Source organism: Apus apus, chromosome 12 (genome assembly GCF_020740795.1).
Source record: "Apus apus isolate bApuApu2 chromosome 12, bApuApu2.pri.cur, whole genome shotgun sequence".
Taxonomy (NCBI): Eukaryota; Metazoa; Chordata; class Aves; order Apodiformes; family Apodidae; genus Apus; species Apus apus.
The window spans coordinates 7699463-7713328 of NC_067293.1; the positions used below are offsets into that span (position 1 = coordinate 7699463).

At 36.0% G+C, this 13866-nt stretch overlaps 1 protein-coding gene across 7 annotated transcripts in view; it reads left to right on the forward strand.

Moving 5' to 3' along the window:
* MTMR1 (myotubularin related protein 1) overlaps positions 1-13866 on the forward strand; it is a 34270-nt gene that overhangs the window by 4406 nt on the left and 15998 nt on the right. The window contains exons 3-14 of one of the 7 annotated variants that reach the window (XM_051630128.1): positions 131-154; positions 2350-2403; positions 3765-3840; positions 4755-4849; positions 5064-5171; positions 5578-5679; positions 6370-6453; positions 7091-7240; positions 8017-8205; positions 8707-8892; positions 10932-11138; positions 11934-12026. In XM_051630128.1, coding sequence (XP_051486088.1) covers positions 131-154; positions 2350-2403; positions 3765-3840; positions 4755-4849; positions 5064-5171; positions 5578-5679; positions 6370-6453; positions 7091-7240; positions 8017-8205; positions 8707-8892; positions 10932-11138; positions 11934-12026 — 1368 coding nt within the window. Of the gene's footprint in view, positions 1-130; positions 155-1158; positions 2404-3764; positions 3841-4754; positions 4850-5063; positions 5172-5577; positions 5680-6369; positions 6454-7090; positions 7241-8016; positions 8206-8706; positions 8893-10931; positions 11139-11933; positions 12027-13866 lie in introns of all 7 variants that reach the window. The other 6 variants (XM_051630129.1, XM_051630135.1, XM_051630132.1 and 3 more) reach the window with 6 other exon arrangements.

Consider the following 13866-nt stretch of genomic DNA (forward strand, 5'->3'; position numbering starts at 1 on the left):
CAAAATACATCTGTAATTAAAATGCTCAGAAGGAGAGTTGTTCTGAAAATCTGATGAAGTAAGCTGTAATATCTTGAACAAATCAAATCTGTCTGTTTTATTGGATAACATTTTATATTTTAACTAACAGGTGTACAGGAGGCCTGTTATACGGGTAAGATTACTTTTGGCTAGCAGCAAAACGGCCTCCTACCTGTTTGTCTTCTGTGCTGTGTGAGATCTTGGTGTGTCAAATGTTCTTCTTTACTTCATTAATGGTTGTTATGAGCCAGTCAGACCATTTTGCTATGCAGTGCAACAGCTTCTTTGCCATAGAAATGCTTTATATACGTTACAATGTTTTTGTGAGCAATAAAAGTCAATGTGTAAGAGAGCAGTACTTTTAAATTATGTTATGAATGTGCAATACTAACTTCAGTTTTATTACATTAATTTTGACAAAATGGTTGCTTGCAACTGGGGCTTACATGCTTCAGACTACAGAGTGCTGTATTAGCAGCTCTAACATGTTATCTGTGCTAAAGAATGTTAGTGGTAAAAGTATTATGTCTTTGTCTATCCTATTTAAATAAGATACCAATTCATACTTGCCTTTGTACATGTTTTACCTTAATTGTTACCACCCGGTAGTAGGCTTGAAAGTTAGGTTTGAAGTTAGACACTAGTGCAATGACCTGCATCTTTTTAATGATAATTTTGAGACTCGGTCTTCGCCATTATTCACTGGAGATATAAAAAGGGCATGCCTTGTTTTCTTGTCCCTCTCTCTGAGTAACATTTATGGAGTGAGAAACGATCTGGACAGTGTTCTGACATGTTCATGAAATGTGTCTAACAGTTTTATTCAAACAAAGACCTCTTGTTCAGTCTCAAACCAAGAGATGAAGTCTGAATGATTTCTTTTTCTCATCCATTGTTTACGTATTTGAAAATTATTTGTTTAGTGCAATTATAGAAATCTGCAAGTTGATTTTTAATTTTTTTTTAAATGGATAGTTCTTGAAATAATTGGTCAGGATTGAGCAACAAAAGTTGTTTGTTTTTTTTTCAGTTTTTAGTAGTTCTTTGTGAGGGCTTTGATCTTTGAATGATCTGCTGTGCTTCTCTCTCTTGTCATTTATTTAAAATCTTTTGATGTATTTGCTGGTTGTCCTTCAGGTTTTCTTCTAGAGATCACCATATCTACTTTCATTTCAGAAGCAACATTTTTATGGTCTGGTATTTAATTAATTTCTATTTAACAGAATTCCACCAGTACGTAAATGTTAGGAGTCCTTTATAATTTGGAAGGGTTTTTAATTAATTATAACTTGTAAAGTTCAAATTATCTGAAGATATCTGAAGTCCTTACTCTAACTTCTTTTTTTGAGGGTTCTGTAGAAAAACTGTAAAAATAAGAATTTGCTTTAGCAAAACATTTGTCAGCTTAGACTGGGGCTGGTTTTGCAGTCTATCAAGTGAGAAGTTCTTTGCATGGGAACTGGGAATAATAGACTGCCATGATCACAACTTCTCTCCAGTTAATAAAGAAGACAAAGAACGGTTTTGGCTGAACACATTAAAACAATTACTTCATATGACCCTATGACATTTGTGCTTCTCTCTGGAGTGCAGAAGGACCCTATCTTTATTGAAGAGATTTAATTAATATTCAGGATTTGCTGTCAATTTGATGCAAAAATAAATTAACATAAAGTGTAAATTGTTTGCATGTTTTGCTATGAGGAGTAATTTTAGGTTCTATAAAGTTACTGACAACGTTTCCAGTAATGACACAGAAGTTACTGGAAAAATATGTGAAAACATAAAACTGAAAGTTCAATTAAAACTTGTTTTACACAGTAAAGCTTTTTTTAAATTGTCCAGATAATTCTATTTGATGTTGACCTATTTTTTCCCTGAAAGATTGCATGAGTTTTCCCCTAATGCTCCCATTGCAAGTTGTACTCAGTTTCTTCTATTGATAAGCATGTGGCATACTTTGAATTAATTTTCTTCACTATCAGGTTGTTTGTCTTAAAAAGACAGTACATACTTTTATGTTCTTATCTACCAGCACTGACACTTGTGAAAAAGGGAGTAAATTTCTCATTTTGTGTTCTGCCAAATAACATTAAAGGGATAGTGCTAATGGCTTGGATTCCGTTCTGTGGAAAGTACTTTGTGCCAGGAGTGGAAGATTTTGAATAGCTCAACTGGAGTTAAAGTATATGCTGTCTTTTTGAGGAAGGAACATTTTTTTTAAAAAGGGGGGAATCAAAAAGGAAAAGATTCTGTCCTTTCACCTGTTGTCTGCATGTTTTTTCCTGTTACCTTTCTCTTGCCCTACTGCTGCCTCATGCAATGCAGGAGATTCAGGATGGACACAATGGCTATCATTCTGAAGCAGAACCTGATCAGGTGGCAAGTTTTACTCATCTTTCATTCATTCATTGTGTAGCGAGGTACTATATATTAGTACTTGTACAGTACATACAAATCTGTTATTTCTTACACAAGAGAATCCATGGAAGGCATTTAGTGAGTTGACTGGTTGTGTGCTAGGCAGGGTTTTTGTGTAATGTCCTGAAGTCTGAAATGTCACACTGCACATAAACCCCTACCTGACAGAGCACAGCTGTCCTTCTGAGTTTGTAAGTATTGGCTAATTCTTTACATGTCATCTTTTGTGATTAGGTGCTGAATATAATATTTTCGTTTCCAAGAAAATCTAAAGCCAGAGATCAGTTTAAATATCTTTGGAAGTTATTTATTAATGAGGGCTTGAGGTAGTTTGTTTGGAGGCAGATAGATCCTACCAGTTATCTGTATGTGGATCAGAACTGTAATACAAGGGAAGAATTGTTTACAGTAACGTAGCCCATTTTATATATTCTCACTTCAGAATGAAAAAAATTGAAACCTTAATAACTCATTACGTTGACCTGAGAGAGTTCACTTTCTCTCAAGGTCCTTAAAAGTCCTGTGAACCCTTTTCTTCTTAATTAAAATCTTGAGTACATTGGGTCTTTCATTGGCAGGTGAGATTTACAAAGGATTGATCTTGGATCATTCAGAAACGGAGCCATTTACCTAAATGAAAATTTATGGAACTAGCCCTTATTTTAAAATTGCTAATTCTTCTGTATTTCATTATTATTTCATTCTTAATCTGATCTTCTGGATCCAAAATTCCTATAATGGACCTCTTCCATAATCTGTGGCACTCTTAGTAGGGTATTGTTTGAAATAGAATATTGTGATGTGCTTCTGACTTCTTGCTATCAAAAATACAAAGTTGAAATATGCAATAAGTAAAGCTTCTGCTGAATAGTTCTCTCATTAAAATATTAAAATATTAAATAAACAACATTAAGAATAGAAACAAATTTAATATGAACTTTACAATGTTCTCAAGTAGATAAAATACCCAAAATAATACCTGCATTTAGCAAATGACTAACAAATTATTAATTAAAAATTTGGGCTGATCTTACTTTTCATATTTTTGTATGCAATATGTAGCCAGCATGTGAAACTAATTGTTGCATAAATGCTTTATTACTAATATGTTACTAATGTGTATGTCTGTGTAATATTTATAATACCGAGTTCTGTGGTTGTTTCTGTTTTACTATGGTGCTGCTGAATGCAGTTGTGCCCTGTAAAAAGAGGTAGACTTGTTGTGTTCCAGTAATCTGGTAGTAAAAGCACTTTGCATCCAAACCTATCGCTGTAGTACAGATGGAAAGTGAGATTTACTCATGGTTTTGGATTTCTGCCAGGCACTGCGGGATGGAAACAAACTAGCACAGATGGAAGAGGCTCCACTTTTTCCTGGAGAGTCAATCAAAGTTATTGGTAAGCATCCTGTTGGGTACTACACTGAATACTATTGAATCACTATTTATTTAAAAATATAATTTTATTTCCTTTTGACTTTTGTTATTTTAATTTAATGCCACTCTAGATTAGGTGATTTGATCTAGATTTTTTTTTCTTTGTCTTTTAAATCCAAAAGTAGGAAGGAGAAATCAGTTCCAGAGGATGACTTGCTCCATATAGATACATATTTTTTCTTTTTTTTTTTTCTTTTTTTCAAGCTTTAGTTTGTTCCATGTAGGTGTGTGGGTTGTATTTCTGCTTGGGGATGCCAAGGATAACTTAATAGATTCGAAAGCTTAAAAATGGTAATAGAAGATAATATGAATTTATGGAAAACTTAGTTTCCAGTTCCAGTTAGGGGTTGTAGGGCGGATGGTTGGACTTGATGATCTTGAAGGTCTTTTCCAACATTGATGATTCAGTGATTTCACTTAAGTGTTTGTGCCCACAAGCTCTTTGTTAGCAGTACAGTACTTGGCTGGACATGAATCCTAGCTCTTGCAAATACAAGTGAAAATGAAGGACCGAATTACTTGGAGGTTGAAAGTCATTTGTGTACACATCAGGAATTGCCCATTTGGATGCACAGCCCGGGGCAGGGAGCAGAGCTGCCCCCAGCAGGGCGCTTTGCTGTCGGCCCTTGGTGCAGCCCCTGCGGGCTCAGCCCAGCCCCCGTCGCTCAGTAGTTGCTGAGCAGCAGCAGGACTGAGGAATTTGATTGTTTTCATTGCTGAAATAAAGACAGCTCTTTCAGTCCAGACAGCGTCTGAAGAGTAGGCTTTCCTTTCTTATGGAACTGCAAAAAATCTTGCTATTTTTAAATGGAAATAGATTTTATGGAACAAATGTCTGTAATAGTAAACCAAAGCTTTAATTGGTCTGTTTTCCAGCTAAAGATGTTATGTATATCTGTCCATTTATGGGAGCAGTCAGTGGTACACTAACAGTGACGGACTTCAGAATGTTTATCAAAAGTGTTGAAAGGGTAAGACTTCGCTGTCTATCTGCATGTTGCTTCAGGTAGGAGTGTTGCTGAAGTAGATCTCAGAAAGTGACAAATATGTTGTAAGTAAAGTATGATGTTCCACAGCGGTATATTAAGCAGGAATTATAGCTGACTAAAGAAATATGCATGAATGATAATAGTTTATGTTCCTCCTAATGTAACAAAATTCATTTGTTTTGTATACAAATTTCAGGATCCACCTTTTGTTGTTGATGTTCCCCTTGGAGTCATAAGTAGAGTTGAAAAAATTGGAGTACAGAGCCACGGAGAAAACTCGTGTGGTATAGAAATAGTTTGCAAGGTACAACATTATAGAGTTTCATTTTCAAGCATTTTCGTTTTGTCTTTTGGTAAGAGGAATCTGCATGCACGTGTGCTGCATTTCGGTCTGAACAGTTCCCTGTATTTGAACCCTGCTTAATTTAGAGAATGTATTTCAATTCCTCTTGTGATACTTGTAGTCTTAAACACTTCTGCCTTTTGTCTCAAGAGTGAATTCAAAGGAAAATGGCTATTTTTATATTTATATTTAGCAACTCTAATGGCAATCCTAGTCATCTGATAGGAATAATTACAGAACTCTGTTCTAATGTGGGTTAGCTGATGGCAGTGACTTAGTGCTACATATGCTTTCCTTCAGTTACATTTCTCACAACTGCTTTTTTCAGTTTATCAGAGAGTAAAATAGTGTAACTTGTTTTTGACAGGATATGAGAAATTTGCGGCTGGCCTATAAACAGGAAGAGCAGAACAGATTGGAGATTTTTGAAAACCTTGTTACACGTGCATTTCCTGTTTCTAATGGGCTGGTAAGTTTTAAGATGTAGAGAAAGGCTGTCACTGGTTCTCCTCTTTTTGCAAAGTGTAGGTGAGGAGATACTAGGGCTGTATAACAAACATTGAAATGTTGATTCAGAACATCTGTTACAGAGCAGGGAAGCTACTCTGACCATGTTTGCTTTTTCCATTTATTTGTAAAACATGCTATGTCCTGCTGTTGTTGAAGGTAGTTAATTTGTACATAACCCCTGAGATCTAGATTTAAAACATGTATGTATTGACTGGTATTCTGCAGTAGATAATTCAATCTAGAAACTCTACCTAAAACAGCAAATGGGTACAATTAATCTTGTTATTAGTTAGCTGCAGAATGCTATTTCACTTGCTTGTATGAGTGAGGAATTGCTTGGGAGGTAGGAGACCAATTTTCTCATTCTGACTTTGCTATTGATGTGTTGTATGATCACAGGCAAGTAACTCCAACTCTTTCTGTTTCCTGTCTTGATTTTGTTAATTATTTAGCATGTACTTGAAGGAGGAAACTGTCTTTTATTTTCTTTCTAGCACAGTGTTTTCCAGTCTTGACTGGCGGTTTTATGTCTGCTGCTAAAGAGTTTTAGAAATGTTACATTTGAATCTTAGAAGGTTCACTGTTTTGGAGCTTATTGTTCACGCAGCCCATCAGACAATAACTGATACCTTTTCTTTGTTGTCTTTAGCCTCTTTTTGCATTCAGCTATAAAGAAAAGTTTGCTGTTAATGGCTGGAAAGTGTATGATCCAATGGCAGAGTACAAGAGGCAGGTAAGTTGTAGAAGTAGTTGGTGTATTAATTATTTTCTCACCATCTCCCCAAGAGCCATTTAAACAAGAAAAAAACATTTTCAGCTTTAGGTAAACACGGAGACTGTCTAGATCACATGTTTAGATAATAAAGTGCAAGTAACCTGACTTTGCTGATGTTGAGCACCTGCTAAAGTTGATGGAGATCAAAGTTGCTGAGTAGTTGAGCAAATTGGTCTGTCTTAACATGCATTCTTAAATCTGTATTTTTCCAAGTCCTGTTTCTACAATACATTGGCTCTATAATTTGGTTTTGGATAAGCAGTGGTAAACAGAAGAGTAACCATTGTTTGTCATTGTAAAAGTTTCCTAATTTCAAAAGTATTTTTATTACACTGTATGATCAGCTTTTACCTGAATGTGCACCATTCAAGTGGCTAATTTGCATAGCAGTTTTAAAGGTAATGAATAGGAAAGACTTTCAGTGTTTTGGTTTATGGTTCAATATGGAGACCTAGAGTTTGTAGCTTATTTACAATAAAAACATAGGCACACTTTTTAAACAAACTGTGTAGCATATAAAAATTTTCATTGCCCCTAACTCAGATATGTGAAGGTCTAACTTGAAAAATACAAAAAATATTTTGCTTTCATACAGGGCTTGCCTAATGAGAGTTGGAAAATATCCAAAATTAACAGCACCTATGAGCTTTGTGATACGTATCCTGCTGTTCTTGTTGTGCCAACCAGTGTAAAGGATGATGACCTCTCCAAAGTAGCAGCGTTTAGAGCAAAAGGCAGAGTTCCAGTAAGTGAAACTTTTACAAGGAGATATAAGTGCTCTACAGATTTGTAGCTTGTAAGAGTATATCAGAGTTCTTCTAGGCTTTTCCTTAAATAACCATTGGCCAGCTTCCTTCCTGAAGGGATGGAACAAAGAAAGAAAAATTAGGCTTGATCAGTTTAGAGCTGAAGAGAGCAACTCAAATGTGAGTCTCAATTGCTTGGTTATTGTGCTGTCTAATAAACCTTTGCTTGGCGTTAACACTTCTAAGCCACAGTGGTATCTGATTCTACGTCACATATTAGCTTGTATTCTGATTTGGTGTGGAATATGCTACAGCCAAAGTAGTTTTCTTGAGAACAGACAAGTTTTGTAGGTAGCACAAGAACCCTTTTACAAATGTTAGATGGTGACAGTTTTCATTCTATAGATCTGCTTAGCAAGGTAGTGTACAGGTCCATAAACTTCCACATCAAAGCAGTATTTTGTACTCCATTGTTCCTTTTTTTGGTACTCCATTGTTTTGGTGTGTTGGGTTTTTTTTTATAATTAGTGAGATACAGCAGCAGGCTTAGTTTTTATTAGAAATAAAAGCTAAGATGTTTAGAATGACCTTTGTATTTCAAGCTCAGATTTGGGATGAGCAGTGCTAGTGTGCTGTCAGTATAAGTTTGCATCAGCTTGTCCTTAAATTTGCAGGTGTTGATTTGCCGGGAAATAATGCCGTGTAGGCAGTGGGGTTGTGCTCTGGCCTCCTGCTTTTATAGTAGTACAGTACACTAAATTTTCTTTTATTTCAGGTGTTATCCTGGATTCATCCTGAGAGCCAAGCAACAATAACCCGGTGCAGTCAGCCATCAGTGGGCCCAAATGATAAGCGTTGCAAAGAAGATGAAAAATATTTGCAGACAATAATGGATGCTAATGCTCAGTCTCATAAACTTATAATTTTTGATGCCAGACAGAATAGTGTTGCAGATACAAACAAGGTAGGTTGGTATCCTAACCAGCGTTAGTAGTTCTATCTTTATTAAAAGGTTGAAGATTGAGTAAGAGATGAGGATGAGGAGAAATTCTTGTTGAAAAGAGATAAGAAAGAGTCTCTAAAGAGGGCATGGGAAGGAAGGTGAGATGCTTGTAGGATTTTGGAAAGGCCAGCAGGAATTGAAGGCAGCATGAAGGCATAGCTGAGAAGTGATGCAGTAAAGCCTGCAGAACACAAAAGGCTTCAGTAGTAAGAAGAGTAAGGTAGATGGATGTATTATCAAATGTAGCCTACTATAATTAGAATTTCTTAGAATTTCTTTCACCTTAAAAATATACTCCTAGTCCTTCTTAGAAAAACAGAAGCCAAAAAAGGTGGTTTTATTAGTGCTAAAATAATTCTTTCTCTGAGAAAATCCTGAAACCTGACCAAAACTACTCTCAGCCTTACACTGAAGTCCTGTACGTGTGCTTCTCTTTCTCTCTTTTTACTTTTTGAATGACAGGCAAAAGGTGGAGGATATGAAAGTGAAAGTGCCTACCCAAATGCAGAGCTGGTCTTTCTGGAAATTCACAATATCCACGTCATGAGAGAGTCCCTGCGTAAACTTAAGGAAATCGTTTATCCTACTATTGATGAGACTCGGTGGTTATCAAATGTGGACTCCACACATTGGCTGGAATATATAAGGGTAAATAAAATACTTTTGATGTGAAAAATTAATTTTTTTAATCACATTTTTAACTTGCATTTCTGAAAATATTACTAAAATAATGTCTAGGTTAAGCATGTTGCTTTGATCAGGATAATCTTGTGAAAAAGCTACGTTTTTAAATGGTGACTTAGAACATGGTATTTAAGTATTCCATAATAACTTAGTATTTCCAGTTTTATCTATTGGTAGGTAATGAGTTAATTCCTGATAGCACTGTATTGTATTTAGTGTTGGACAACGTTTTAGTTTCTTGTGAGGGAATGTTTGTGAGCAGTCCAGGGTTATTCCTGCTTTTTGGAAGAATGCCCTGGGAACTTCAGATTATATTTGAACAGCTGCCAAAAGCACTTTACTGTAAATTTTGCTGTCTTTCTCATCCTTCCCTCCTTCAGTGCAATGTTAGTGTTCATGTGTTCATGGGCACCTACGTTTTCATGGGCTGTTTACAGTCGGTGCTCTACTGGTTTAAAAACTGCTCTATTATTTACCATAATATTAAAATAAATCACTCCTATACTCATTTTTACAGTCTGTTTCACTAACCTCTGAAATGCTTTTAGAATACATGATTTCATTACCACGTTCTCTCCCCTGTTTATGATTAATATGGATGGAGTGGAATTTGGTTTATTAGCAACTGGCTCAAATGTCACTCACGCAAAACATGTTTGGGATTGTTCATTAGTTTTACTGTTGTGTTAACTACTGCTTGCTAGCTGCTGTAGGAGAGCCAGTAGAGGGAGCAAACACATATTAAGAATGAAACAAATTGAATGATCTTTTGGGAACAGTTAAATTTTCTTGTTCTCTTGGAGATGGACTGTTTCAGCCAGCTTTGGGAATATGAGTATCTGGAAACTTTTCTTATCAGCCTGTCCTTAAATACAATCGTCTGTTTTTAAAAGCGGAGTTGTTTGGGCCAGTGGTCACCTTTCATTAACATTGACTGCAGTGGGGTTCCTGAGGTTAGTCAGTGTTGGAAGTGGACCTTGGTAGCACTGCTGCACAGATGACAGTAGGGCAGCAATTTGAAATTTCATTTAAATTACTTTGAAGAGTTGATACACATGTACCATTCTTCATGAGTCTGTCCCTTACGTGATGCTTCACGTTATGGTATTGACAGCACAAACTGCAGCCTGATTTTTTAAAAGAATGCCTGGGGAGGGAAAAATGCGAGTAATTTTCTAGATTCCTTTTTCTGATGTTGGAATGCAAAACAGGAATTTCTCCTGTGGTGCTGGTTCTAGTGCTTGGTTTTGTCACGTATTTTCCAGATTCATGATTGGTCCCATAACAGAGACAAAGCTTCACACTGAGAGATAATTCAAGTTTTTAAAAAATCTACAGGGTGACATAAGAGAGCAAGAGGGGTTTTTTTGTGAGGGAGAAGAATAACAAGTTCTTACAGGTGGTCTCAGTCCTGTGCCATCTCTTATTGCTCTCCAATACTCCTCTGAATCCACGCTGTTAATGGTTTGAATACTGTGTGTACTTTGTGCACCAATAAATTAGACCAAACTCCCAGCCAGGGGGATCTGAGCTTGTTTGACTTGTGTTTTGGTTTAGAGTAACTGGGTGGTCACTTTCTCTAAACTTAGCAGTTGAGAATAGAAAGCTGAGGAAGAAAGAGTGATTATTATGAAAATGAGCTTAAAAAACATGAAACCTTCAGCCTTTTCCATAGGCTACAGTATTTATGTCTTTTAATAATGATACAAAATTTCAGTTTTAATATAGAGAAGGGATTCCCAGGTTCTTTTGCAGTGTGCTACTAGTAATGGAAATCTGATAAGAACTGTCTCCTGGACAACAGAGTGCACACAGTTGTTGTACCTCTAGGAGTGCACATACCACTGCTTGGCATTCTGTAATTTAAAGTGATGTCATCCAGAATATGATGTAATTAATCTGAAATTTTACAATAGATTAAGCTTAAGAGTATAACATTATAACTTTTGTTAAATGTTTGTCAGTATTTAATATGGTTGTTTATTTATTTTTGTTTCTTAAAGATGCTTCTTGCTGGAGCTGTAAGAATTGCGGATAAAATCGAATCTGGTAAAACATCAGTAGTGGTTCATTGCAGTGATGGTTGGGATCGAACTGCACAGCTTACTGCCCTAGCTATGCTGATGCTGGACAGCTATTACAGAACTATCAAGGGGTTTGAAGTTCTTATAGAGAAAGAGTGGATAAGTTTTGGACACCGATTTGCAATGGTAAGCTGAAATATTTAGCTTGCAGTTTGTCACCTTCAGGGTGTTTATTTTGAATAGCATGTTTTCTTACAGTATTCTGCTGCATTTTGGTTATGATCTGTGGTGTTTAATTGTTTGAGTGTGTCAGAGAGCTATGATTTTAACAGGAAATCTGTGTGTGAGGTATAATGTAAAGTAAATAAGAATTAAGTGGCTTGAATGTAATGATTTTTTTAAAAACCACGTAGCTTTTGTATGAGGAAGAGGGATTGTGACACATTGCTTCATCTGTAACAATCTTATGAATGGAAAAACAAGGAAAAGAGTTAAGGTGTTTAGAAGGCAAAATTGCTAGAACCATTACTCTGATTTAAGGTTGAAGTGTTTGTTTAAACACATGGGCTAGAGAGGAATTAGGATATAAATTATGATGACATTTTGTGGGCTCTGACTCTAAGGTGATTTAGGGAAAATGACGTAGTTGTAGCGGGTGGATATGCAAAAAATGTTTCACTGCAGTCCTAGTAAATGCCTACCAGTTTGTAGAAATAAACATCTGTGTAGTGAAAAATGGGGAAACAGCTGGCACAGCTTTACTGATCAGGGGCCTTTCTTCCTCTCCTCAACAGCAAAGGCATGTGCAGAAGGGAATACTGAGATGCATTTTTAGTAGTTGAAAAATACAGCTTAACATTATGGAAGATTTGCTTGTCTTGCTTGTCTTTGGAACAAATTTAAGAGTTACTCAGCTTTCAGGTATTGGGATGGTATTGTAAATAAACTAGACTGAAATGAAAAGTTTGTTTTGTCTTTCAGCGAGTAGGACATGGAGATGATGATCATGCTGATGCAGACAGATCTCCCATTTTCCTGCAGTTCATCGACTGCGTTTGGCAAATGACAAAGCAGGTAAAATACTTTATATCTATATGAAGTTTGTCTTTATATTGGAACTGTAGTTCATGTAGGAGAACATTCTTTTGCAGAGCAGTAGCATGTTTTCCTGAAGTTGGTCTTGCTATGGCTGCACAGTGCACACGTAGGGAAATTTTTTCTCAATGTGAGGTACAATGAGCTAGAGTAAAAGTATGGAGCAGAAACCAGAATATCAGGAATCCTTTTTGTTAAAAATAGACTTTCAAAGGATTACATAAATGGTTACATAAATGAGGGTTATTAATGAGATAAATTAATTGCATTGCATCTTCACTGGTCGAGTAAATGTTCGTATGGCTTTATATTGTCCTTAAGAAACAGCAAAAATCCAGGCTGGTTTTGAACTGAGGGAAGGTGAGGGTTTTATATATTTCTCAAATGTGAAACCTAAGTTAATGTACAGGACAGAATTTGCAGCATACAAGCCTATTCTCAGATAAGTTTTCTCACTTCCAGCACTGCTTTGACCTCTGGATCAGCAGAGATATTTGAAATTAATGATATTTAAGATAAAAATATTGAAATTCTCAATTTTTCCATGATTATATTTAATTATAGAATGTCTTTAACCATTAATTTTCCTCATTTGTACTTCCATGAGCATAAACTTAAGATTTTTCTGAGCTTTTATGTTGCAGTTTCTTAATCAGGTTACTGAAATAGGCTGTCCACTTGAAAGCTTTATTTCCAAGTAAATTGGAAGTGCTTGACTCCTTTTTTTTCTTTTTTTTTTCTATATAGTATGTGATTTATTTGAATAGAGGAGGGTGACAATCTGATTCCATGTGATGCTAGCACTCCTAGACCTCTTACCTTAGTCTCCTTGTTCTGAACATACTTCTTAAAAACTTAAATCATAGTTTCCAAAACTTGTATACAAACCAGTTTTCTTTGGTGTTTTCTGAAAGTTTCCTGCTGAGTCTAGTATCTGAGCAGAGTCTAATATCCTTATTCAGAGACCTGTGAAGACTTTGTCTTCCTGTGTATCTGTATTTCAGCACTAAAGTGGTGTTTATTAAGTCTGGGGAAAATAAATGAAAAATTCTGCCCCTCTTTCAGAGGAAAGCTCGTAACAATAGCAAAGAGAAGCAGTTCTAAACACCTGGTAGGAAGAAAATTCCTCTGGGGAAATCCTTAATTGCAAGCAGCCTCTTCTATTTTTGTGTTTCCCTTGCTGCCTCCTGTTTCTTGCTATAAACAGTTTAGTTCACTCTAGTTTAGAAAAAAAAAAGAGGCAGAGGAGAATCTGTGAAACATTTTGCCAATACCACATCTGTTCAAAACCTGGATCTAGAAACTGTTCTGAAATTCATAAACAGCAGTGGCATTGAAAAATCCTTGACGTTACAGCAGGAAAAAAATGGAAAATGTCATTCTTGGAGAATTCTTGCCCACTGACTTTTATTTTTTAATTAACTTCAACACCTAGAGGATAGATGTGGAGCTTGTGTTTACCTTGAAATGGACCTATGAAAAACAGGATTCTATTTTATCCTTGAGTAGATCTCTTCCTCATAAAACAGCTCTAGTTTCATGCTTTACAATCCATGGTAAACACATGTGAAATGTTCCAAAGCTCAAATAAGCATTAATGACTGCAGGAGGGTGAGAGGGCTTGGGTTTGGGCATAGGCTCAAAGCAAGCGAAGTTTCTCTGCTGAGTTCTGAGAATGACATTCTTAAAATAGTCAATTTAATACAGTGAGAGAATCTCTAATTTCCCACTAATATAAATTTCTGGATAGCTTCAGACAGTGAAACTTAATCTTTGACAGCCTTACATTTTCCTTATTTTTTTATGGTCTTCATGACAC